Source organism: Mustelus asterias, chromosome 2 (genome assembly GCF_964213995.1).
Source record: "Mustelus asterias chromosome 2, sMusAst1.hap1.1, whole genome shotgun sequence".
In the NCBI taxonomy this organism is placed as follows: Eukaryota; Metazoa; Chordata; class Chondrichthyes; order Carcharhiniformes; family Triakidae; genus Mustelus; species Mustelus asterias.
Genome location: NC_135802.1, coordinates 147850639 through 147878170, shown reverse-complemented (window position 1 = coordinate 147878170; position 27532 = coordinate 147850639). Strand labels below are relative to the sequence as shown.

General features: G+C 46.0%; 1 protein-coding gene across 3 annotated transcripts in view; it reads right to left on the bottom strand.

The window, feature by feature from the left end:
- The window catches only part of plekhg4b (pleckstrin homology domain containing, family G (with RhoGef domain) member 4B), a 210802-nt gene that overhangs the window by 16290 nt on the left and 166980 nt on the right, over positions 1–27532 (bottom strand). For all 3 annotated transcript variants that reach the window (XM_078198318.1, XM_078198300.1, XM_078198309.1), the window contains exons 12-18: positions 27088–27210; positions 22900–23091; positions 20905–21848; positions 19120–19369; positions 15636–15725; positions 12964–13188; positions 2101–2271 (exon numbers count right to left, since the gene is read on the bottom strand). In XM_078198318.1, coding sequence (XP_078054444.1) covers positions 2101–2271; positions 12964–13188; positions 15636–15725; positions 19120–19369; positions 20905–21848; positions 22900–23091; positions 27088–27210 — 1995 coding nt within the window. The remainder of the gene's footprint in view (positions 1–2100; positions 2272–12963; positions 13189–15635; positions 15726–19119; positions 19370–20904; positions 21849–22899; positions 23092–27087; positions 27211–27532) is intronic.

Here is a 27532-nt window from a genome sequence, read left to right as displayed (position 1 = left end):
TGTCCCCCTTATCCACCCACCCCACTACCCACACACATCACTGTCCCCCTTATCCACCCCCCCCACTACCCACACACATCACTGTCCCCCTTATCCACCCCCCCCCCACTACCCACACACATCACTGTCCCCCTTATCCACCCCCCCACTACCCACACACATCACTGCCCCCCTTATCCACCCACCCCACTACCCACACACATCACTGTCCCCCTTATCCACCCCCCCCACTACCCTCACACATCACTGTCCCCCTTATCTACCCCCCCACTACCCACACACATCACTGCCCCCCTTATCCACCCACCCCACTACCCACACACATCACTGTCCCCCTTATCCACCCCCCCCACTACCCACAAATATCATTGTCCCCCTTATCCACCCCCCCCACTACCCACACACATCACTGTCCCCCTTATCCACCCCCCCCCCACTACCCACACACATCGCTGTCCCCCTTATCCACCCCCCCCCCCACTACCCACACACATTACTGTCCCCCTTATCCACCCCTCCACTACCCACACACATCACTGTCTCCCTTATCCACCCCCCCCACTACCCACACACATCACTGTCCCCCTTATCCACCACCCCACTACCCACACACATCACTGTCCCCCTTATACAGCGCCCCCCCTCGCTACCCAGACCAATCGCCACCCTTGCCCCCGTCCCCTCCCCACCGGTTGTCCGCAGAGTGGCAGCGGACCCCCGTGTCCCCCACCAGAGATCCATCTGCACCTCCCCACCAGAGATCCATCTGCCTCCCCCACCAGAGATCCATCTGCCCCCCCCACCAGTGAGCAATCGGGCCTCCCCGCTCCCCCGAGATACATCTTACCCCCCTCCCACCACCCCCCCCCCCCCCCCCCCGAGAATGGTCTGGCCTCACTCCCCCTCCCCTCCAGAGGAACATCTGACCCACCTCCCCCCCATCAGACAATGATCAGCCCTCCCCCCCACCAACCAGACAACGATCTGGCCTCACTCCCCTCCCCCCCACAACCAGAGAATGATCTGACCCGTCTCCCTCCTCCATTGATCTGAGTCAGAGAGCCGTTTGAAACAATGAATGCGCTCTTCAGAAACTGGAGCACCCGACTAAGACTTTTATTCAGCAGGTCCATTACGGCGCGGTTCCGGATTGGCAAACGCGGTGGTAAAGGGGGAAATGCTGATAAAGTTGGGCGGGCAGTTCATTAATTCAATTTAAATGCATGCAAATGCATTTAAATCATCGTTGTGCCCGTTTTGGGCGCTAATCGAATCACCTCCATTCCCGGGTTTTCGGTAAATTGGCAATCTGCGCGGATGCGGGCGCGGATCGCGATAATGGCCTCACACCCGACTTTAACACGTTTTCGCGGCGGTAAAATCGGGCCCATAGACTCATAGGATCCCTACGGTGCAGAAGGAGGCCATTTGGCCCATCGGACCTGCACCAACAAGAATCTCGCCCAGGCCCTATCCTCATAACCCCATATATTTACCCTGCTAATCCCCTGACACTAAGGGCAATTTACCATGGCCAATCAACCTAACCCATACATCTTTGAAGTGTGGGAGGAAACGGGAGCACCCGGAGGAAACCCACACAGACACGGAGAGAACGTTCAAACTCGACACAGACAGTCACCCGAGGCCGGAATCGAACCTGGGTCCCTGGTGCTCTGAGGCAGCAGTACTAACCACTGTGCCACCATGCCACCTTTTTCAACAATGTTTTGGTCACTTGCCCGAATATCCCCTGATGTGACTTTGGACGGAATTTTCCCATCCCACCCACCACGGGAATCGTAACGGGCGGTACATGGACCATGCAAAGGTCCGTTGACCTCGGGTGGGATTTTCCTGTCTTGGGGTGAATGAAACTGGAAAATCCTGCCCTAAGGGTCAGATTTTGACTAATAATGCACTTGTGAAATGCTTTGGGATGTTTTACTACTCTTCATTAAGACAATGAATGCTGGCCTTGCCAATGAAGCGTATGATCCTTGAATGAATAAAAATAATTAAGGGCACTATATAAGCTCAAGTTAATTCTATGGTTGTGTAAGAGCTGAACATTTCAAAAGTAAGGCTGACTTCCTTTACCTTGAACGATTGCTTATAAATATAGATGTCATATCCTCCTTCAATCTTCTTTGTTTTGCTGAAGAGAATAAGGTCCTCAAACAGGAAAATGTGCCTCAGGTACTTCTTGCGCCCACACCAAACAATAAATTCTTCCTGACACATCAGTTGTCCTTGCTCTTTGAGATTCACCTAGAGAGGAAGCAACCCAGGGTTAATTTCACATAACAGCTATCTTTCGGATGAGGGGTTAATCCGAAACCCCTACCTCCCCTCTTGGGTGGACGTAAACGATTCCTTGGTTCTATTTACAAATAGAGGAGGGGAGTTCTCCTGATGGCATGGCCAATATTTATCCCTCAACTGATATCACCAAAACAGATTATGCAACCATTGTCTCAAGGTTTGTGGAACCGCCTGTGTATAAACTGGCTTCTGGATTTCCTACAATAGAATCCATAGAATCCCTACAGTGCAGAAGGAGGTCGTTCAGCCCATTGAGTTTGCACCAACCCTCTGAAAAAGTGTCTTACCACCCCCCCAACCCCCTCCCAAACCCCTGCCCCTGCCCTATCCCCGTAACCCTCTGTATTTACCATGGCTGATCCACTTAATCTACACATCATGGGACACAAAGAGGCAATTTAGCATGGCCAATCCACCTAACCGACACATCTTAAGACACTAAGGGGTAATTTGCCATGACCAATCCATCTTTGGACTGTGGGAGCAAACTGGAGCACCTGGAGGGAACACTCAGGTAGAATGAGCAAACTCCACACAGTCACCCAAGGCCAGAATTGAACCCGGGTCCCTGATGCTGTGAGGCAGCAGTGCGAATCACTGTGCCGTCCCCCACATTCCAACATTTCCTCCATTACGCCACTTCAAAAATGCTTCAGTAGCTGTAAAGCCCTTCGAGACAGTCTTTCTTTTTTTATTACATAACAGGTCATTCCACTTCAAAAGCTAATTAATGGTATGAAGCCCTTTGAAACGTCTTGACATGAAAAATGCCATTGATATTTAATAATTTATTTATTATAGCAGGGTACCTCAGGCTTCACTGAATGCGTTCACCAGAGGAGAGCAAAAAATGGGTGAGGAATTAAAATAAAGCCTTAATTGAAAAACTATTACAAAAAGTCAATTAAGTAAAATTTACATTGAATTAACAGAATTGAAACAGGTAATTTGCCCAATAGGACTTTGCCAGTGTTTATGCTCCACACAACCCTCCTCCCATTCACTTCCATCAAACACATTCAGCATTACATTCTATTCCTTTCGCTCTCATATCTTTATCTAGTTTGTCCTTAAATGCTTCTATGTTATTCACCTCAGCTACACCTTGTGGTGACAAGTTCCACATCCTAACCATTCTTTGATAGCTAACCATGCTCTGGGTATCTATAGCAGTGTCTAATGGTGTGCATGAGTTCGATGTCACTTTTCAAAGGCTGAAGCAGGACACAGGTACTAAGATTATAGATTTGGGCAAGGTTGACTTCAACTGGCTGAGACAGGTGCGGTCTACAGTAAATCTGTTAATGGATAAAGTGGCAAGATCAATGGAAGATATTCAAAAAATTAATTTAAAGTTTATTTATTTGTGTCACAAGTAGGCTTACATTAACACTGCAATGAAGTTACTGTGAAAATCCCAGAGTCGCCACACTCCGGCACCTGTTCGGGTAGACTGAGGGAGAATTTAGCATGGCCAATGCACCCGACCAGCACATCTTTCGGATTGTGGAGCAGCTGGAGGAAACCCATAAAGTCACGGGGAAAACATGCAGAGTCTGCACAAACGGTGACCCAAGCCGGGAATTGAACCCGGGTCCCTGGCACTGTGAGGCAGCACTGCTAACCGCTGTGTCACCATGCTGCCACAGAACTAAGTTTATGCCCTTACAGGGAAAGAACTCTACCTGTCAAAAAAAGCCGTCATGGGCAACAATTGAGCTAAAGGACAATAGAAAACCAAAAGCAAAAGCATACAAAACTGCCCAAACAAAAACACCGATCCTAGGAAATGGGAGAGGTACAAAGAACAGTAGGAGGTGACAAAACAAACTGTAAAAACTACAAAAAGGGAGTATGAAAGAAAAACTTGCAAAGAATATCAAAAACTGTACCAGACAAATCTACAATTACGTCGGGAAAAAGGGCGTGGTCGGGAGTAACTCAGGTCCCGTCGTATGAAAATCGAAAGTGCAATAAATACACAACAGGTTTGGCAGCCTCTATGGGGAGGGAAGCCAAGTTAATGGGCGGGATTCTCTGATCTCACCTGGTCCCGCCCCGATGCCAACACGAATGCGGAATTTGGCACTAAGCCAAAATTCCATTCACTGCAGCGGCACCGTGGAATGTTGCCACGGACAAGGTCGAAGGTTTTCGGCAAAAGTTTCGAGAAAAGTATGACCCTTATTCAGGATTTCAGTCCCAAGAGGAAGGTTGAAGTGAGAAAGCTAATTGCAGTGAATGAAATAATGCTACTTAAAGGGTGACAGATCCCCAGGATCAATTAGTTTGAATTCCAGGGTTATAAAGGATTTAGGTGAGAACGTTGCAGATTCCCAATTTTCACGGTTCTCTTCGTTCAACAACCAATATTTTTTAGCTTGGAAAATTTAATGTGTCATTCTGCTACTTATGAATGGTGTGAGAGGGAAACCAGGGAATTATAGACCAGCTAGCCTAACATCTGTTATTGGGAAATTAGCAACATTTATTGTTCTAGAACGTGCTAGGCCAGGATTCTAGTGAGGAAGAGCTGCAGGCATATCAGAGAATCTCCCTGAAAACTAGTTTATTTACATAATTTGCAATATGTACTATTTACATCACCCTTATTTTAAAACTATTTACATTACTGCCTGAAACAGGCACAGAATATAAACAAAGTAAGTGACAGCCATTTGCCCATTCATTCCTCAGGGCAATGTCTTGACCAATCTGGGTCAAGCTACTTGGTTTATCAATTTCAAACAATGCTGGGTGGTTAACTGTCAGTCACAATCAGCTGGTGCACTCTCCACGGCAATGCCCCTACCAATCAAAAGCCCACTTGCCAACCAATTAGCACTCTCTTCTCATCCAGTATCAATTGTTATTTTCCCCCTTATACTGGTATTTTTGTGATGTGTCCTGAAGAGCGCAAGATGAAAAGATTCAACGTATCTCTTTTTCAGCCATTCTTAAGAGTTCTACTCCCAAATGTCTAACCCCCATGGGATTGAGGAGTGTTATGAGGGTCTCTGTTTCTGTCTGGAAGGGCAGCCCCATCAGATAATCAGAAAAGTCCTCGACAGCCCATGTAACCACCAGTGTCTCGTTCTCAATGGTGGCAAATCTTTGTTCAGTTTTCGTGAGAGCTCTTGAGGTAAAATAGATAAGTTTTCCACTACTGTTCTTTTGGATGAGAATAGCGCTGAGGCCGATAAAGGAAGCGCCTGCAGCAATAGCCATAGGCAATGTGTGGTTGTAGTGCACCAGGACATCCAAGGGGGTTCGATGATCTTCAATGGACTGAATGCCTTTGATTGTTCCATGTTCCATTGGTGGTCCTTCCACAGGAGATCGCTCAAGAGTTACATGAGTGTGGCCACGTTAGCGATAAACGTTCCCAGCTCATTCACCCTTCCCAGGAAACATTAAATATCGATGAGGCATGTTGGTCGAGGAAACTCAGTAATGGGCTTCATTTTCTGAGCAGTGACTATAAAATCACACCGTTGGATGATGCGTCCTAGAAATTTTATACTTGTCCTGGTGAACTCACACTTGTTGTTCAGCATGAGGCTTGCTTTCATGGACTGCCTTGGGGAGCTCTCTTACCCAATGGTCGTGTTCCACTGTCGTGGAATCATGTGTGGGGATGGCGTCTGTGTGGCAGGTAACACCTTGTTTGCCCTCGAGAATTGTTGGCACTTTGGTACCTTACAAGGTATCAAGATTGTTAGTACTTTGGAATATCTTGGGGCAGAGAAAATGCCAAAAGGGAGGCAGTTAAAGCAAAAATGACCAAAGGGCGTGATACGAGTTATCAGGAGCCTAGATTCCTTGTCAAAGGGTATTTGCCAAAACCCACTGTTCACATCAAACTTCATAAAAAGGGTGCTATGGGCAAGATTGGCCAAATTGTCATCAACCAACGCCGTTGGATGAACTTCCCTCTGCACAGTTTTATAAAGCTGCATCAAATTCACACAATGCCATGTGTGGCCTTTAGGCTTGGGTCTGAAGACCAGACCAGGGAAATAACGCCCCTGCGTAACATGTGGTCAAGTTCCTCCTTGACCTTCAGCAATATGGGTTGTGGCACCCTCCTCGGGTTGACCAGAAAAACTGGCATGGCGTCTTGGAGCAGCTGGTCGTCAGCTTCACCAGCCCTTGAAAACGTTGTGGAGATTCCTGGCGGATGGTGATCCTGATGTCTGATGAAAGAATCTCATCAACCTTTTGTATGATGTCTAACTCTACACCTTTGTTCCTGCTAAGGAGGAAAATGGTAAGCTTGTGGATGACAGAAAGGGTTTCCATGATCTGTTGACCCTTATGACACAATGTCATGGTAATTTGGCCCTTAACATGTCGGCTTGTTTTCCCTGGCCCCTGGCGTTTCATAATGGAAGGCTGAAGAGGAAATATGTGGAGCTACGTAAGGTGAGCAGCCCACACATAAAATCCTGTGCCTGTGTCAAGTTTGAAGTGTGTAGGGAACCCTCTAACTCTAAATGGATGGAAGAACAAGCCCTGGGAGTACTGGCAAGCTTCAGTTGGGCAAGTGTGGGATAGGTGCGAATTTCGGGTGGTGTTGTCATTTGCCCGTTTGTTGGAAACTAAGGAAGACAAAACATTGGAATGCCCCATCCTGCCACAGCAGAAACACTCAACATCCCTTGCTGGGCAACCCTGCCATCTGCACTGTTGTCTCCTGCCACAGCGCAGGACATGCTGGCAGAGCTCTTTCTCGCCTTTTGTACCAATTTGGCGGGCTTTGGCACAAGCAGGGTTATGGAGTTTGGCCCTGCAAAAGAAAGCAAAGAACCGGCCTGGATTGGCTGTGCAAACTTTGCACGGCACATCTTCCAGTAGCAACATCGTGGCATGAAAATAATCGCGGCGGGGCAGTGACTGTTTGCTACTTGTGCCACCGTCGCTACTTGTCTACGGTAAGTCTATCGCCAGGGTATTCGACGTGGCACTTTGCACCATGGATGTTGATCCTGTGGCACCGACAATAGACTAAATTGGTCGGCCCACCGCCGCTACCATGTTGTAGAATGTGCCAGGCTAGGATTCTAGCAAGGAAGAGTCACAGGCATATCAGGTTATCGACTTAAAATCTAGTTTATTTACACTGTTTACAGAACATACATAATGCGTTACAAGAAGGACACATCAGCCCTCTGGCACGATCCGTCTGCTCTCTACGGTACCTCACACACGACTGCCTCACCTCAGCGTCACTTCATCATGTGCTGCATAGATGAGCATCTCCATCTGTTAATCCTTTGTAAGGACAGAGTGACCAAACACCTTGAAAAAGTATAACTGAGCAGAGAAAAGCATTTGGAAGCAGTCGATGTCTGATTAGTCTGACTGATCTTTTTCAAGAGATGACTAAAGCAGTGGACAGGGGAATGTCCATGGATGTTCTTTATGTGGAATTCCAGTCGACATTCAATAACATCCCTCATAAATACACTAGGCTCAAGAGGAAAATCACTGAATTGCAGACACGGTGGGGGAGGGGAGGTGATTTTGACCCTGGACATCAGCAGAGTGTGGTCAAACTCCCATGAGATTCGCAAAGCACGGTTCACTCCAGTGTGGCCGCACTTTCTAATTGTCATTGGCTCTCACTGATGATGTAATCAGGTTCATGCCAATAATGGGCGAGAACCTGATTTTAATACATTTGAATAAATTTCCATATAATTAACTAGCCCCCTCGCCAAATGATCTCCCCCCACCCCCCCTCCCGCACCTCACCAAATATCGGCGCCCCAATCTCTGTGCGGCTTGCCTTATCGGCTCTAAGGGCGGGATTTTACGTCCAAGTGAGACTGGAAGTTCTCGCCCGAGGTCAATGGACATTTCCATTGTCTGCCCCTTGCCCGCTCCGATTCCGTGGCGGGCGAGGCGGTAGATTTCCAACGTGAGAGTCCCCACCCCGTCAAAGTGAGGGCAAATGCTGCCCACTCTTTTTTTTTAAGCTGTCAAAGTGTGAATACTCTGGGAGAAAACGGGCCAGTGGAGATCTCCACATTGGTTTTCTCGCCAGAACTGACACAAATTCTGGCAAGAATTCCACCAAATTATGGCCTAATTAGAAAATTGGCAAAGCAAGAGGAAAAGGAGAGTAGGCACATGTGCCTTGATTGACCTGACTTGGAGGTGTCCCAGACGCTTCGATGTTGGGGCTTCGAGAATTCACCGTACATATTAATGACTTGGACAATGGGATAGAAAGTCACATATACAGACTTGCTGGTGACACAAAAATAGGCAGCATTGTCGACAGTGTTGATGAAAGACAGCATAAAATCAGTAAGATATATTAGCAGAAGGAGTGACAAAGCTGTAATAAATGAATTTCAGCACAAGCAAATGTGAGGTCACCCATTTTGGACCTAAGAGGCATAAATCAAAGCACTTCTTCATGATAAAGAGCTTGAAAGTGGAGCTCCAAAGAGAATCGGGGGTCTGTGTACATAGATTGTTAAAATGTCATGTGCAGGTGCAAAAAATAATCAAAAAGATTAATCAAGTTCCAGCCACTATGTCTCGAAGGCCAGAATAACAAGAGGTAAGAAGTCATGCTTCATCAAAGTCTTGGATAGGGCGACATGGTGGCACAGGGGTTAGCACTGCTGCCTCACAGTGCCAGGGACCAGGGTTCAGTTCCAGCTTTGGGTGACTGTCTGTGTGGAGTTTGCACGTTCTCCCCATGTCTGCGTGGGTTTCCTCCGGGTGATCCGATTTCCTCACACAGTCCAAAGATGTGCGGGTTAGGTGGATTGGCCATGCTTTCTTGCCCCTTAGTGTCAGGGTAAATACTTGGGGTGACGGGGATTGTTGTCGATGCATGCTTGATGGGCCGAATAGCCTCCTTCTGCACTTTAGGGATTCTATGTTAATACACGTGCAGCGCAGAGAGTATTTACTTTTACGTTTATTTATTAGTGTCACAAGTAGACTTACATTAACACCGCAATGAAGTTCCTGTGGGCTGCACACCTCAGCAATAATATACTGGCCTCGGAAGGCGTGCACTGTCGGTTTACAAGAATGCTACCAAGTCTTAAATTGTGAGGAAAGATTACACAAACCAGGGGTCTATTTCCTGGAAGTTAAAAGGTTAAGGGGCAATTTGGTCAAATTTATCAAGGTAGTAAGGGGAATAGATGGGATAGAGAGAAACTATTTCTGCTGGTTGGAGTGTCAGGGATTCCCTTTTTATGCATAACTTAAAAATGAGCAATTTAGGAGCAACATTAGGGAAGACTTCCAGATGCAAAGGGTGGTAGAATTTTTGAACTCTCCTGCGCAAACAGCAATTGATGCTAGATCAATTAATATTAAATCTGGGATCAATAGATTTCCATTCACCATATATGAGGTAAAGGCAGGTATATGGTGTCAGGTCACAGATCAGCCATGATCTGATTAAATAGCAGATTAGACTTGAGAGCTAAATGACCTACTCCTGTTCCTTCATTCTCTAACTATGATCCCAGCATTATGCTTTCTATCCTCTTACATCTGGATAACTACCTTTCACCCCAATTCATTCAAGTTTGTTTTTGCCAATTATCTATCTATTCACTATTTGTTATTTGACTCTACCTGCTGCTTGGTATGAGCCTCCCATAGCACATTGAGGATGGACAGAGAGACAGAGAAAGAGAGATGTGGGGTAACTGCCACTTCCATCACCTCTCGCAGTACTATAACAGGATGGATTTTTTTGAGAGGGAGTGTTTTAACCCCACGGGTGCTTTGACTTCAAAGAACAGACACAGAAAAACCCACTTTCTTGTAAAGTTAAATCAAAAGGAAGGGTAAAAGTTTATTTCTCACAACACTCGAAATGTAATTGCAACAACACTCACCCCTCATACACACACACACACTGGGGGCCAGATTTTACCATTTTGAGTCTAAGTGCCGAATCTGGGCGTCAAATAGATCCGAGCCCGGAATCCTCTTTGCAGCGCGCCCATACGCTTTTTGCTGGCTCCGGTCCGATCCGCGCAGTGGGCGGAGCTTAGCGCTGCCGGAACAATCGGAGATCTGAACTGCGCATGCGCAGTTTGAAAAAAATCTGAAGTAGTGTGCCCGGGCGCGAAAGAAAAAACAGCAGAGAGAGCAGAGAGGGGGGAGGATGGACTTGGGAGAATCTTGCAAACTGAAAATAATGTAGCATCCTCTTTGTGCTGCCCAATTATCTATGGGAAAGGTAATTAAACTACAGTGTCCAAGTGAGCAATTAGTGACCTGTATAATACATTTGTGATCTGTAACTGGATTGTTGATGTCCCTGTCACCATGAGCCAGGTGCTCAAATGTTCAGAGTCATGTGGTGAACTTGGAAGAATTGTCCCCGTGGTGGAACTTGGTTGGAAATAAGATTCAAGGAGATTACTAAATCTAGGAAATCAACCATAGTGAAAAGAAGTTTGTATTGGCAACTCTTCTCGCACATTCCATGGCAGATGTGCCCCTACTTATGAATGTGATTTGCATGGGCAACGCTGGGTGCAGCTAATCTGCCTCTGGAGCAGCCTTGGATCCTTTCTTTCATCTTGTTTTCATCTGGACATTGCACAGAATTAGAGGAATTCCCTTTGGAAGGTAATGTCAAAATTATAATCGCAGGAACTAAAAACCTGACCGTCAAAAATTTGGGAAAATATTTCAAAATATATAGCCCCCCATCCATATTTTGAAATATTTTCCCAAATTTTTGTCATAGATAATTAGGCAGCACAAAGAGGATGCTACATTATTTTCAGTTTGTAAGATTCTCCCAGGTCCATTCTCCCCCCCCAACCAGAGATCCATCTGAGCCCACCCTCCCTCCTCCAGCGGATGCCAGCGGAAGGCCGTGAAGGTGCTGCAGGCTCTCAAAGGACTGCAGGTTAGAAGGATGGTGGAGGGAGTCCAGCAATCGAGGTAGGTTGGGGGTGTGCTCTGACCAGGGGAGCCTGCTTCCCAAGGGGGTCTGATCCCGGGGGGTGGTCTGCCGGGGTGGTTACCGGGGGTTCTGCCAAGGATGGTCGAGGAGGATGGTGACTTCACAAGGGCAGAGAGGGCTGCGGAGGTTCCCCTGCAGAATAGAAATCTGCTTCGGATTTTTATTTAGCAGTGTCGCTAAAAACGCGGATCCGGAACGGACCAGAAGACGGTAAAGTGGGATTTGGCGGTAGAGTTGGGCACGCGGACCGGACCCGCACCCGAATCGGGTGTCGGTAAAACCGCAATCTGCTCGGATTCGGGTGCAGATCGCGTTAAAGACCCGACGCCTGACTTTACGCGAGTAAAGTGAGAACAGGTGATTTCTGAAGTAATTTAGCTTTGAACATTTTGGCATTCGCGGGGAATGATTGTAAATGAATGTGGTCGGCCATCTCATTGTAACGTTTCCCTAAAAGTGAAATTCAATCGAGAAACTCTGTCGCGGGTACTGTACAAAGCCGGTGGAGGAGAATTCTTGCTATTTTTCTATCAGATCAGAATGGCTCTGTACTGTAAACCAGGAGTTAAATTTAATTTATTTGAAAGCCACGGTTTGTTCCAGAGGAACAATATAATCAGGGTATTAGAATTGCCTTGACCTGCGAGGTTTTGCTTAGCCCGGTATAAATGGCTAATGTAAATCTCTGTTCTTTTCGACTCCAAACATTCAGGGCATGTGTCAGATTGGTAATTGGATTCTACCTGGGAGATGAATAGAGTCCAGGCCAGCAATCAGTGTAAATCTCGGGACACTACACTTAGTGGCTTATACTTGAATTTTAGCGGCACTTTCATGTTGCTATAATCTGTAGCAACAGCAATAAAAAGAGTGAGGGTGAACTATCAATGTTACAGCGTATTTCACAATACCATGTTTTTTGGAGTCTAGGTTGTGGGAAACACAGCAGCCAATTTATATTATTTTCATTGGTTCCTTTCGGTAATTTTCCTCTAGTCAAAAAACCCAATTCAAATTAAGTCCAATCATGGTCCCCACATGAGGGACAAACCAGATCCAAGCTGACAAGATGAGACATTGCATCCCATCTTGGATTCAATCAAACAAGATCCAAGCCGATAGGATGAGGCATCGCACCCTCTCCCGGGCTTGATCTAATGCTTCATCTCAGCCAAAAGGCCGAGGTGGCTTTGAAAAAACTGTATCAGGTAAAGCCTCGGTTTAACCTCATTGGCTACCCTGACCTTTAGCCTGCGCAAACCACGATCGTAGATGTCAGCAAGCCCTGAGTGCAATGGGTTAGCCACGACCCCTGTCTGATCTTGGTTGCGCCTCTGTGATTTATACAAACCAAGGTCCCACATACACTTATCGATGAGCTGTACGGGCAGATAGTCTGCGTTGGTAAGGTCGATGATGGATAAGTGGAACAGAATGGAAGGAGGAATATTGGGGGGCAACATAGCTGCCCTCAGCTGCCAGATGCCAACCTATAGAATGACATAGACAAAAGCCTAAGAGCAAAATACATCTTCAGCATTGATGCAGAGCGTGGATAGATACAGAAGAGGAGTCGCTCTCCTGCAAAAGTATCACCAAGATTCTAATGGTGGCCTTGAAATGCCGGGTTTTTATTTCCAACTATTTTTGCAATAACCATGGAGTTCCCTTACATCACATCCTCGAATGGCATCCATTGCTAGCAAGTCGTTTCCATGACGAAGCTGAAACTTAACCATTTCTTCGGCCGCCTGAAGATCGGAGAGCTCCTGCTCTTGCGTCTTGCTGCACTGTTTAATCATGTCCTTCAGCAGCAAGGCATACTTGCTCATTCGCTGGATGGGTTTCAGCAGGTAGGAGGCCAGGTCCATCTTATCCCCAAGTGCCATCTGCTTAATCTGCGGAAACACGAAAACACCCAGCAGGTTAGCGGGAAAACAGATCCAGTCAGTAAGAACAGAAGGATGAGGGGCAGGCCACTCAACTTCTTGAGGCTGTCCCACCGTTCAATTAAGAACAACTCTGATCTGTACCGGCACGGTGGCACAGTTGTTAGCACTGCTGACTCACAGTGCCAGGGACCTGGGTTCGATTCCTGGCTTGGGTCACTGACTTTTGGAGTTTGCACGTTCTCCCCATGTCTGCGTGGGTTTCCTCCGGGTGCTCCGGTTTCCCCCTACAGTTCAAAAGATATGATGAATAGGTGCATTGACCATGCTAAATTCTCCCTCAGTGTACCCGAACAGGTGCTGGAGTGTGGCGACTAGGGCATTTTCACAGCAACATCATTGCAGTGTTAATGTAAGCCTATTTGTGACTAATAAATAAACTTTACCTCAACCGCATTTACTCATGACTGGTTCATGTTACACTGAACGTACAGCACAGAAACAGGTACAACTGATTTTTGTTTGGGTTCCTCACAACCTACCCCTCAACACTCTGCCTACATATATTTCTGTTTATTTCTCCCTCATTTGCTTATCTAGCTTCCACTTCAATAAATACACTATTGGCCTCAACTACTCAATATAGAGAATAGAAGCAGGAGGAGGCCAATCGTTCCGCCATTCATTTCGATGATGTGGAGATGCTGGCGTTGGACTGGGTGGGCACAGTAAGAGGTCTCACAACAGCAGGTTAAAGTCCAGCAGGTTTATTTGGAATTATGAGCTTTCAGAGCACTGCTCCTTCACCAAGTGAGTGAGTCATAGAGTCATAGAAGTTTACAGCATGGAAACAGGCCCTTCGGCCCAACTTGTCCATGCCGCCCTTTTTTTTTGAAACCCCTAAGCTAATCCCAATTGCCCGCATTTGGCCCATATCCCTCTATACCCATCGTAATAGTGATGGCAGCAAAGTTTCACATTCTAATCACTTTCTCGGTGAATAAACTTCTTGTGAATTTCTTACTGGGTTTATCACTGATGATTTTATAATGATGACGCTAAGTTTTGGATTTCCCCCATGATCTGCACATTCCTGGTCATTCTCCTCCAAGAAAAATCTCCATCTTGAAGATTTTAATTGATTCCAGCATTCACAGCCCTGGGCCTCTCTTCCTGTGGGCTGGGAGGTCCTCAGTGCCACCCAATATCGCAACCATCCCTGAGTGGGCACTGCTGGGGTGATGGTCCTGACAGGGTAATAAGGATGCCCGTCCTTAAAACTGATCGGCCATCCTGCCAAAAAGATTGGGCAACTGGCCTCCCCTGATCAGGCTTTTTAAAACTCCAAATAAAAACCGCGTGTAAAGAAGAATTTCTATAACGCCTTTCACAACCTCAGGAAGTCCAATACGCTTTACAACCAATGAAGTATTTTGTAGCATACTCCCTAATTCAGGAACTAAAGCCCACAAGGTGGAAATCAGATACTGACCAGGAGACTCCTCCTGTTTGTGCTTTAGCCATTGTCCAGTTGGCAGCATGTTCGCCTCTGAATCTCAAGGTCTTGGGCCGAAGCCCCATTCCAAGACTTGAGCACAAATAAAGCAAGACTGACACTCCAATGCAGTGCTGAGGGAACATTACACTGTTGGAGGCATTGGGTGGGATTTTTTGCCTTTTGAGTAAGGGGTTAAACTGTGGCTCTGTCTGCCAGCTTGGGTGGATAAAGATGAGGAATAACAAGGGAAGTATCCTGGTCAATATTTCTCCCTCAAACAACATCCAGAAAAACAGGTTGTCTCGTCATCCTCACATTGCTATTGTGTGGGAACTTACCAAGCACAAATTAGGTGCTGCATCTCCTATTTTACAACAGTGATGACATTTCAAAAGTACTTCATTCACTCCAAAGTGCTTGAAGACATCCGGTAGTTATGGGAAGTAGTATAAAAATGCATGTCTTTCTTTCTCCGAAATATTCTGCGGGATAATATTTGCTCCCCAGATGGGTCATAGAATCATAGAATCCCTGCAGTGCAGAAGGAGACCATTTGGCCCATCGCGTCTGCTCCAACAACAATCCCACCCAGGCCCTATCCCCGCAACCCTACATATTTACCTTGTTAATTAGCATGGCCAATCAACCTAACTCACACATCTTTGGAGTCAGAGGGACCTCAGTTTAGAAAGTCACCAGAAAGACGCAACGCCAACAATTCTCCCTCAGTGTACCCGAACAGGCGCCGGAATGTGGCGACTAGGGGATTTTCGCAGTAACTTCACCGCAGTGTTAATGTAAGCCTACTTGTGACGCTAATAAACAAAATAAAAAAGGCTGACACCTTATTCTCAATATTTAAAATCAGTCCCACATTCCAATGCAAAGGTACAGTGCATGCAAACGTCTTTTGGTCAATTCTGATTCAAATTCTTTTCAAAACCTGTGTGCCACCTACTTTAAAGAAAATGTTCCCATGACTGGCGAGGAGGGCATCAGACTGAGGTTTGTTCTTGCTGTACAGTGCATACATCCCAAATTGTTCTTCCTGGATGAACAAAGTAAACAAATTAACATTGTAAACACTAGCATAAGCAGATAATGCCGCATGGCTCCAAGTGTATTAAACAAACACATAGTTAAATCACATTCTCAGACTCGGAAGCCGCTCATTAAACGCATCTGGAATGGAATTTGCCCGTCTCAAGAAAGTTTTGAAACCATTAAATGCGGCTTTCAGGTGCTGCAGACTCCCCTGTCGTTTCTGGTTAAGTGAGGAAGAGCGCCCTTTGATTTTCACAACAGCTCTTCAATTTTCTCAATTTTAACTGAAGACAGAGTTAATGATCACACAGACGTATTCATTTTTACACCCACATGTTTATGACTTCTAACTCTCGCTGGGGTCACTGAGCTGACTTCAAATACGCAGCGGTACTTTGGCGATTTTGGACAGTCCGGAAAGTTAATTTTGTTTTTAGCGCTGTGGGAGGGCACGAGGAATGATCAGAAGGTTTCCCGGCAACAGGGAGTTAGAAAGACAGCAAGCAAATCATACCAGAAAGAGTTTGCACCCGACTTGCATCAAACCCATAGCCTAAAGATGCGCAGGCTAGCTGGATTGGCTGTGCTAAATTGCCCCTTAGTATCGCAAGATGTGTATGTTAAGTGGATCAATCATGGTAAATGTACAGGGTTACTGGGATAGGGCCTGGGTAAAGATGCTCTGTCAGAGAGTTGATGCAGACTTGATGCACTTAATAGCCTCCTTCTGCACTGTAGGGATTCTATATTTTTATTTTATTAGTGTCACAAGTAGGCCTACATTAATGCTGTAATGAAGTTACTGTGAAAATCCCCTCATTGCCACACTCTGGCGCCTGTATACTGAGGGGGAATTTAGCATGGCCAATGCACATAACCAGCACATCTTTCAGACTGTGGGAGGAAACAGGAGCACCTGGAGGAAACCAACACAGACACGGGGAGAACGTGCAGACTCCACACAGACAGTGACCCAAGCTGGGAATCGAACCCAGGTCCCTGGCACTGTGAGGGAGCAGTGCTAACCACTGTGCCACCTTAGCTATAGCATCAGGAAGACATGACAGAATGGGGACAATGTGGCTTCCTGCAGAATGGTTAGGATAGACAGGGATCAGGAGTGGGCGGCTGGGGAGCAGTAAACTAGTCCAATGCTGTTCTCCCTCAGGTCTCAGCAGGAGTTTGAAAATAGACCACGCACCATATATTCAACTCTCTGGTTGCTGAGCTGGATGAATTCTGGATCCTGAGAGAACACGGTACATTTGTTCAATCAATCACCCAGAGTGTGTGACAGCACGATAAATACACAGAGGATGCAACAGCCTTGGCGTGCATGAGGTAGCGTGTGCCACATTCACATCTTGCTGCTTTTCTGCGATGCTTCTTCCCATTGCTGGTTTGGCTGTTGGCTCTTGTGAGCTTCCCAAAGGGGGTTACCCTATTGCTGGCTCTGCTGTCAGGAAGCCTGAAAACACATTGCAGGCAACAGACTGAGTTGTGTGGCAGCGCTGCTGAATAAAACAGTGCGACATGTTCGCAAAGGATAGAGGACTAGTAAAGCGATGGGTCTCAAAGATGTGCGGGTTAGGTTGATTGGCCATGCTAAATTGTCCCTTCGTGTCAGGGGGACTAGGGTAAATACTTGGGTTATGTGGATAGGGTCTGGGTGAGATTGTTGTCGCTGTAGGTGTGATGGGCCGACTGGCCTACTTCTGCACTGTAGGGCTTCTATGGTTCTATTGCACCTGCGTTGGTGGGAGTGTGAGATGGGGCAAAAAAATCCAATCTTTTGAGGCTTTTCCCACAATCCAAGGGTGTCCAAAATATGACCAACGCCATTTTGGCTTGGATAACCATCAGGCATCCCTTGTGAGGAGCTCAAACAGACATCAAGACATTAAGATCAAGAACATGTGCCTGATAATCCAAAGATCCAAATCTCACCACGCAAAGTTTTACATCATTTTTTTGTCCCAAATGATAACTACGCACCCACCTCGCACTAGTTTACAGCTGTAGGTGATTACAATGAAGCTTCCAAGTCCCACAGGTTGCAATCCTCCCACTATCCCGTTTACAGTTACTGAAAATCACATCATAACGATCAGGTATGCTCTTCCTGGTTCCAATGCAATCACGCCAGGTATCAGTGAATATACTGTACATTGCTGACCAAGATGGTGCCTCGCGCTAGGTTTCATTGGCAGCATTGATGCCCTGTGGGCCTCCCACAATTTGAAGTTAAAGTTGTGTCACGGCACCAACCATTGAATCGGGCCGCAAATTTCACCTTTTAACTCTGTCCAACCTGCCGCTGCCCCCAGACTGTCGGAATCCAAGCAGCTAACGGGGTGAGACACGAGGTGCATTTATCTGCCCCACCTCCCCCCGCCCACCCACAGTGTGTTTCACAGCAGTGGAGGTGGATCACCATTGGTCAGCAGTGGGATCTTCCTGTCCCGCCACTCTTAACGGGGATTCCCATTGCTTGCACGCTCCACTGTGGATAACCCACAGAGGACCATTCTGTTGGCAGGACTGGAAGATCCTGCCAGTGGGAACGGCCGTAAAATCCTGCCCCCGAGGGGTTGCTTTGCAAGCCACCATTTTAATCCCCTCATCTGCACTGTTTCCAACAAATAGGCTGGGTTAAATTTGGACTTGGTGTTTCAGTCCCCCACTTTCCTGGATGGGTGCAGCTTCAACACCACTCAAGAAGTTTGATACCAGCCATGGCAAAGCTGCCTGCTTGATTGGCACCACATTCACAAACACCCATTCCCTCCACCACCGACGCTCAGTAGCAGCAGTGTGTACTATCTACAAGATGCACTGCAGCAATTTGCCAAAAATCCTTAGACGGCACCTTCCAAACCCACGACCATTTCCATCTAGAAGGACAAGGGCAACAGATACCACCACCTGCAAGTTCCCCTCCATCATCATCCTGACTTGGAAATATATCGCCGTTCGTTCACAGTCGCTGGGTCAAAATCCTGGAATTCCCTCCCTAACGGCATTGTGGGTCAACTCACTGCAGCAATTCAAGAAGGCAGCTCACCATCACCTTCTCAAGGGCAACTAGGGATGGGCAATAAATGTTGGCCAGCCAGCGACACCCATGTCCCACAAATGAATAAAAAAATAGATGGAATCTCCACAATTCTGCTTTTATTGTGTCAGACCTTGAGATACTCAAAGTGGTGCAAGAGATTGAAGAGCAGAGCCAATCCCAGGGCTCTGGGGCATATCTTAAAGAGAATATAGTTCCTATATATTCCCAAGACATTTAATGTTACATTCAGCAAGTCTTGCCAATTATTTCTCTATATCTGTTTACTATTTCCATTTAACTGTACACAAACCCATTCATTATATGGTAGGAAAGGACTTACATGTTTGAGGAAACTGTGACTGACTTGTAGTGGACTGTTGATGCAGTGTTCGAGTTCCTTCAAAAAGTACTGGCAGTGAAAATCGTAGAGCTTTTCCAGATTCCCGAATATGATATTACGCTTTCCCCGCAGGTCCTGAGGCAGGTCCAGTCTCTCCATCTCTGGAAAGTAGTGGTCAATGATATAGCCAAGAGATTTGACGTACTCCCTCTCTGTGCTAATCATTTCATCCATTATATGCTGCAACTTACTGCGGGGAAAGGAAGGACAACCAGTTTGAACATTCCTTAACAGCAGCAATAGAAGCACAAATGATCTTGGGCTGGCATTGGCATTTTCCCCTAGTGAATTGGACTATCTATCTTTGATCTTTGGTTTAATCCTTGAAAATAGAGTGGGGGCACAAGCCCAACAAAGTGACTCCCCAAATTAGGCTGTGTCCCTTCATCATACACTGTTAAAGAGTTCTACTTCAATTACATGGAATTACATAGAACATATAGCACAGAAACAAGGCATTGGGCAGGATTTTTTGGGTGCACACGCCCCAAAACCGGAGAATTCCGCCCAAGGTCAACGGACCTTTGCATGGTCTGCCCCCCTCTCACCTGTTATGATGCCCCGTGGTGGGCAGGACAGGAAAACTCCTCCCATTGAGTCAAACTAGTCCATGCCAATGTTTATGCATTGCCCAGGCCTCTTTCCATCCCTCTTCAACCATTATCATAACCACTTATTCCTTTCTCTCTTATCTGTTTATCTAGCTTCTTTTTAAACACACTATTGCTATTTACCACAATTGTTTCTGGTGTTAACGAATTCCACATTTGTTTGGTGGTACATAACTTGAATAATGCTGAAAAAGGAGACATGCTGCTGAATCTTTTCATCTTGCACTCATCAGGACAAGTGCAACAATGCCAAATTTCAAACAAGCACAGCCATTTATACCACAGGAGAAAAGGGGGCTGATTGGTTGACAAGTTGACTCTAATTAGCCAAGGCATTACTGTGGAGAAAACATGGAACTATAGGTTCCCCAAGCTCCCAGGTAATTCAAAATGGTGCCAGGCTTGAACACATTGCTTTCATTTGCAGAGAGTGGGTCATAGAATCATAGAATCCGACAATGCAGAAGGAGGCCATTTGGCCCATCGGGTCTGCACTGACCACAATTTCACCCAGGCCCTATTCCCATAAGCCCAAAATTTACCATAGCTAGTCCTCCTGACACTAAGGGACAATTTAGCATGGCCAATCCACCTAACCCGCACATCTTTGGACTGTGGGAGGAAACCAGAGCACCCGGAGGAAACTCATGCAGACAAGGTGAGAATGTACAAACTCCACAGAGACAATGACCCAAGCCGGGAATCGAACCCGGGTCCCTGGCGCTGTGAGGCAGCAGTGCTAACCACTGTGCCACCATACTGCTCCTGGGTCCCTGCATACGAGTGTACGTTCCAGCAAGCATAAATGAGCCACATTATAATCTTAAATTGGTTGTTTGTGTCGCAATTAGCACATTCAGGATTGCTCAAAAAGTGCTGCCCAATTGTGGAATCACACTGAACATTCAACATTTGGTTTTGGTTTGGGACGGGCTGGTCGAGTAAAGTCTGTACTCTGCCTGTAATGAACAACTGACAGAGCCTCCATTCATTTGGGCAATCATTGTGACGTGTGACCTAAGCACATGGCATTGCAATGGAACTGCAGCTGGTTTAATATAAAAATATTTTCAAGACATTTTGTCAATTCTCCGATGACCATTGAAATCATTACCTCCCTGTTCGCTTGGTTTCTTCTGAGTGTTGATGGTGTGTCCTGGACGATATCGGTAAGCTGCGAGTCCTGGTCAACATTGGACTTTTCAGTTCTGATCTAGAAATCCGGTTCTTGTCCGCCACCACATTGCTGACCACCTCTAGTCCTTTGATGTACACCCCGGTGTTGCCGTGCCTGCCAGCCTCACTGTGGCAGCTCTCCCGCTGCCACATCTCAAAGCTCTGGGTCTTCCTCATGATCTTTTTCAACGGCTGCTTCTTGTGCCGGGGTGCCGGTGAGCGGGTGGGCTCCGAGTGGCAGGACGCGGCAGACGAGCTGACAGTGCAGCTATCGATATCGTTGTAGAAGATGCTGCTGCCACACTGTCGACCGCACAGCGAAGCCGAGGAGGATGAGGTTGCACTGAATCTGTGTGACGTGCTGGCACTTTGGCAGGACTCGGCGTAACCTAACGCGACGGGGCTTTCTGATGCCACAAAAACCTGATCGTGTTCCTGATGATTCACAGAAGCATCAGGCCAAACACCATTCTCTACACCCTCCATAGTCTTTTGCGAGACAGAGTCTCCGAGTTCGTCCGATCCTTCTGTGTCAAACTCACCGCTTGTCCTCGGTCCCTCATCCTCAGAGTGTTCTTTAGTAGCCAAGTCATTGGTGCAACCCTCATGGATCCTGACCGCGGCAGATAAGACCTCCTCCAAGAGGTGTCTGGTCTGTTGGCACTTCACCCACTGGATGTTCCACTGCTTCAGTTCTCTGGCACTGCCAAGGCCAAGGACCATCTCGTTCATCCTCTGAAAGTTTTCCGCATTGAACTTGGTGGCCTCCTGGTGGTACCTTTCCAAGCTTTGAACCACGGCCGTCGTATACTCTAAGGTGCTTTGCTCATCCACTTTCAACCGTCTGAGATAATCATTGCAGTGCAAAACCCACTGATCAGCCTAATGTGAAAGCAGAAAATACCACAATCAAAGGAAGCAAAACCATTTTTCAATTTTAGCGACAGTCGTTATTTCCTTGTTTCAGGCGATTGACCAATCAGAATCAATTTATTTCTCTGACAAGGTCATATAGCTTTTCTTTAAAGTCACAAGAAAATTCCTATCTCGTAAAGCGGTGAATCAGATACAGTGGAATAACACTTCAAATAAAGTAAATATCTCACCTCTTAGCAAATTTGTCGTAAAGAATGGACAGAATCCCCAAGCTACATCTAGCAGTCTGTAGGCAACAGGAATCCAAAAGAGCAAAGGGGGCTGGGAGACAGCCCAGGGCTCAGTCAAGGCAGATATGGGCGGCACGGTGGCACAGTGGTTAGCACTGCTGCCTCACAGCGCCAGAGACCCGGGTTCGATTCCCTGCTTGGGTCACTGTCTGTGCGGAATCTGCATGTTCTCCCCGTGTCTGCGTGAGTTTCCTCCGGGTGCTCCGGTTTCCTCCCATAGTCTGAAAGACGTGCTGGTTAGGTGCATTGGCCATGCTAAATTCTCCTTCAATGTACCCGAACAGGCACCGGAGTGTGACGACAAGGGGATTTTTACAACAAATAAAACAAAATAGACCTTTTGACAGCAGGAAAAACTACTCCAAAATCCCAAGTTAATTTTGGGATTTGGGTGGGCTGTAAATGACACATCTGTATGCACGAAAGGGTTCGCTTTTCAGAGGTGGTTCCAAACCAGGTGGAACTATGGATTGTAACTCAGGCAATAAGAGTCAACAAAGGGGCCAATCTTGCAATCAGTGTTCAAACCCAAGGGTGGAAATTAATCTTTGTGTTTAATGGACATGAAGTCCTCTAGGTGCAACTTAAAACTCCCAATCATTAAAATATTGTCAAATGTTATAATGGTAAAAATCATTCTTTTTTCTGAAATATCAAGTTTGTCTATCGAAAATCTTACATAAACCAATATGTGGCAAAAAAAAAGCCTCAATCAAATACAGAGTAAAACAGTGGGTAAAGATAGCGGAACGCAGCGAGCCACTTACTGTCTCGTAGAATTCATGCAAATTAACTATGTTGTCCAAATCCGTCCTCCGCTTCTCCAGTCTGTTGATGAAGTTGCTCAGAAATTGCTTGAAACCCTTGACTTTTTCACCCAAATATTGCAGTTCGTTGTGTGCTTGATCATTAAGACGACCAGCATCTTTGATCAGTTGCATCCCTCTTCTGTAGTGTTGCTGCAAAAGTCCATAGAGATCTAATACTACTGACGAGACTCAGATCCATCTTGCTTGTCACAAAGTTCAAAAGACACCATCATATATTTCTGCTCTCTTACAAAACAAAGACCCATTTTCCTCTTAAAGTGGCTGCCACTAAATGCCTGTCTATGTTTGGCCATTTTGTCCTGATGCTTGTATATTTGACCTATTTTTCATAAATGTGAGATATGAATATTTATCTTTTGTAACAGCGCTTCTCCCAGTAGAGCTGGGGCTTTGTCGGCTAGCTCTCGGGCCCGTGCGGCAGTCTGGACATGCTGACGTTTGTTGCCCCCTCCTCCCTGCCCCTCAGTTGAGATGATACAACAACCGTATTCACATAGCGCCTTTAACATGGTAGAATGTCCCCAGGAATTTCACAGGAATTCATTCTCTCTTCCACCTTCTTCCATCGGGAAAAAGATGTAAAAGTCTGAGGACATGTACCAACCGATTCAAGAACAGCTTCTTCCCTGCTGCCATCAGACTTTTGAATGAACCTACCTTGCATTAAGTTGATCTTTCTCTATACCCTAGCTATAACTGTAATACTACATTCTGCACTGACTCCTTTCCTTCTCTATGAACAGTATGCTTTGTCGGTATAGTGCGCAAGAAACAATACTTTTCACTGTATGCTAATACATATGACAATAATAAATCAAATCTGGGGTGGTTCCCACAGATTGGAAAACAGCAAATGTGACGCCACTGTTTAAAAAAGGAGGTAGACAAAAGGCGGGTAACTATAGGCCGGTTAGCTTAACTTCTGTAGTAGGGAAAATGCTTGAGTCTATCATCAAGGAAGAAATAGCGAGACATCTGGATATAAATTGTCCCATTGGTAAGATGCAGCATGGGTTCATGAAGGGCGGTCATGTTTGACTAATTTGGTGGAGTTCTTTGAGGACATTACATGCACAGTGGACAATGAGGAACCTGTGGATTTCCAGAAGGCATTTGACAAGGTGCCGCACCAAAGACTGCTGCATAAGATAAAGGTGCATGGTGTTACTGGTAATGTATTAGCATGGATAGGGGATTGGTTAACTAACAGAAAGCAAAGAGTGGGAGTAAATGGATGCTTTTCTGGTTGGCGATCGGTGATTAGTGGTGTGCCTCAGGGATCAGTGTTGGGACCGCAATTGTTTACAATTTACATAGATGATTTGGAGTGGGGACCAAGTATAGTATGTCAAAATTCACAGATGACACTAAGATGAGTGGCAGAGCAAAGTGTGCAGAGGACGCTGAAAGTCTGCAAAGGGATATAGATAGCCTAAGTGAGTGGGCGAGGGTCTGACAGATGGAGTACAATGTTGGTAAATGTGAGGTCATCCATTTTGGTAGGAATAACAGCAAAATGGACTATTATTTAAATGGTAAAAAATTGCAGCATGCTGCTGTGCAGAAGGACCTGGGTGTCCTTGTGCAGGAATCTCAACGAGTTGATTTGCAGCTGCAGCAGGTAATTAAGAAGGCAAATGGAATTTTGTCCTTCATTGCTAGAGGGGAGGAGTTTAAAAACAGCAAGGTTATGTTGCAGCTGTATAAGGTGCTGGTGAGGCCATACCTGGAGCATTGTGTACAGTTTTGGTCTCCTTACTTGAGAAAGAGTGTACTGGCACTGGAGGGAGTGCAGATGAGATTCACGAGGTTGATTCTGGAGTTGAGAGGGTTGGCTTATGAGGAGAGACTGTGTAGACTGGGGCTATACTCATTGGAATTCAGAAGAATGAGGGGAGATCTTATAGAAACATATAAGTTTATGAAGGGAATAGATAAGATAGAAGCAGGAAAGTTGTTTCCACTGGCAGGTGAAACTAAAACGCGGGAGCATGACCTCAAAATAAGGGGGAGCAGATTTACGACTGAGTTGAGGAGGAGTTTCTTCACCCAAAGGGTTGTGAATCTGTGGAATTCCCAGCCCAGTGAAGCAGTTGAGGCTACCTCATTGAATGTTTTTAAGGCAAGGATAGATAAATTTTTGAACAGTAAAGGAATTAAGAGTTATGGTGAGCGGGCAGGTAAGTGGAGCTGAGTCCATGCAAAGATCAGTCATGATCTTATTGAATGGTGGAGCAGGCTTGAGGCGCCAGATGGCCTACTCCTGCTCCTTGTTCTTATGTTCCTATGTTCAAATCAAATCAAGATCTGGTACCCACCCAGATACCGAGACAGGGGGGACAAATTACTAAAGGTGTGCTCAGGGAGGAGATAGGGATGGTGGTTTAAGTAGTATTTTGAAGAAAGAGAGGGAATTGCTAAGCAAAGATAGTCAGAGAGGAATTTTAAGAGCATTAGGCCTAGATAGCTGGACACCCCAACCCTCAATGGAACAAGAAACTTGGGAATACGCAAGAGACCAGAACTGGAGTGATCCTGGAAGATTTTAGAGCTGGAGGAGGCTACGGAGATAAGGAGCAGCAAAATTACACAGGAATTTGAGAACAAGGGTGAGAACTTTAAAATCAAAGTCTATGCCAAACCAGGAGTCAATGCAGGTCAGGGATGATGCACAGGAATAAAATCCGGGGTCATGTTCTTTTTAAGTGTGGAAAGCATGAGCACATATTAGAGTTTCCAAACCAAGCTACTGCAAGTCCAGGTGGGTAGAGTCACGGTTTGCCCAATAATTCTAACCTATAGAGTTACACTTCGCATATTTAAATCCAGAGGGGTTAGCTGTAGGCTGGAAAGAGTCAAGGGCACAGATATTTTAGGGGATTCTGCTATGGTTGGATCAGTTATAATTTTGCACCTTATTCACAGTCAGATCTACCCCACCAATTACGGCATTGACTTACAGGGTTATCTATAAAAGCGTGGAAAGAATTTCCGAATCCTATCATACAGTTACATCTCCAATTCTTAATACTGAGTCAGATTGTCTGGCAAATATTTTACAGTGGCCTGGAGCCCTGGAACATCCTTCAGTATCACATTGTCCAATGCAATGATATCTGAGGCTTCCTGGATGGGAGAAAATAGTCCCTTCCAATGCACTGCACTCCTTAGTGTCTATTAAACATTCAATCTCACTGGAATGTGTGAAGTATGTTTCAATATTTTAATCAGCAAAAAATATAAATGGGCAAAGGGAAAATTTTGAGGAGGTTTTTTTATTTGATTTATTATTGTCACATGCCCTGGGATACAGTTTTTTTTTAAACTCATTCATGGGACATGGACGTTGCTGTCTGGCCTGCATTTATTGCCCATCCCATTTATTGCCCATCCCTTGGAGGGCAGTTGAGAGTCAACCGCATTGCTGTGGCTCTGGAGTCACATGTAGGCCAGACCAGGTAAGGGTGGCAGATTTCCTTCCCTTGAGGAAGGACTTCTTGCGTGCTATACAGGCAAAATATACCATTCATAGAGTGGATAGGGGAGACGGAAATCATAGTGCGCATTATTAGAAAGTTTGGAAGAGTTCAGTTTTAAAAGCGCAGAATGAGAGTAAGTAAAAGATTAAATTAGAGGGTATGCTGGGAACAGTTCACAAGAAGTCACCTCACTGGCACCATCTTTTGCTTAGTATTTCAATCTCACCCTAACAGTCTAAGGAAGCTGTCGATGAAGGATAAAGTGGCATAAAGGATCAAGCTAAAGATAAAGGATCAAGTTGCCCCAATAAATTCCTGACATGCAGTTTTGTGGACTGCAGCTGAGAGCCGTTCTAAAGTCCCTTGTTCTTTATAACTTCGCTGTAAGTAATCAGAGCAGCTCTATGTACCAGGCCGTCATAATCCCTCCGCTGTCTACAAATGGTTTCCCGAAAGTAAAGCAAGCCCTGAGTAATCATTCTTCCCTGTATCAGATAACTTGAAGACTTAACAATGAACAAAAAAGGTACAGTTGTCTTTATGTGCCAATTGTCCATCGGGGGCAAAGTGACTTGGGTTTTAGTTAATCTAAAATGAATGTACACTGCACAATGACTCCCCAGCATGAGTGATATGTGACACTTACCACGGCCAGGCTGTAGAAGGTATTATACTCGTCCTGTATTTGTTTTAGTGATTCCAGGGAATGTGGCAAACCATCCACCTGCACGAGGTACTTTTCTCCCTCGCACTCAGCCCAGAGTCTTATCTGCAGGTAAGGAAAGGACAGTAACGTCAAACAACACAAGAATTACCTGCTCTCGACATCTCAATCTGTGCAAGGACTCATGGAATGCACTAACCAGCTGAGAATACGATTAGAAAGCGAGCGATCATCGCAACAGGTTACTGAGGACTTGGCATCCATAGAATTGACTTGACCCTTTTTGGGACAGAAATGAAAACAGAAAATGCTGGGAAAAACCCAGTGGGTCTGGCAGCGCCTGTCGAGAGAGAAGCAGAGTCAAGGTATTGGGGTTCTTGAGAAACATTAAGGCAGACAAGTCCCCAGGGCCTGATGGGATATACCC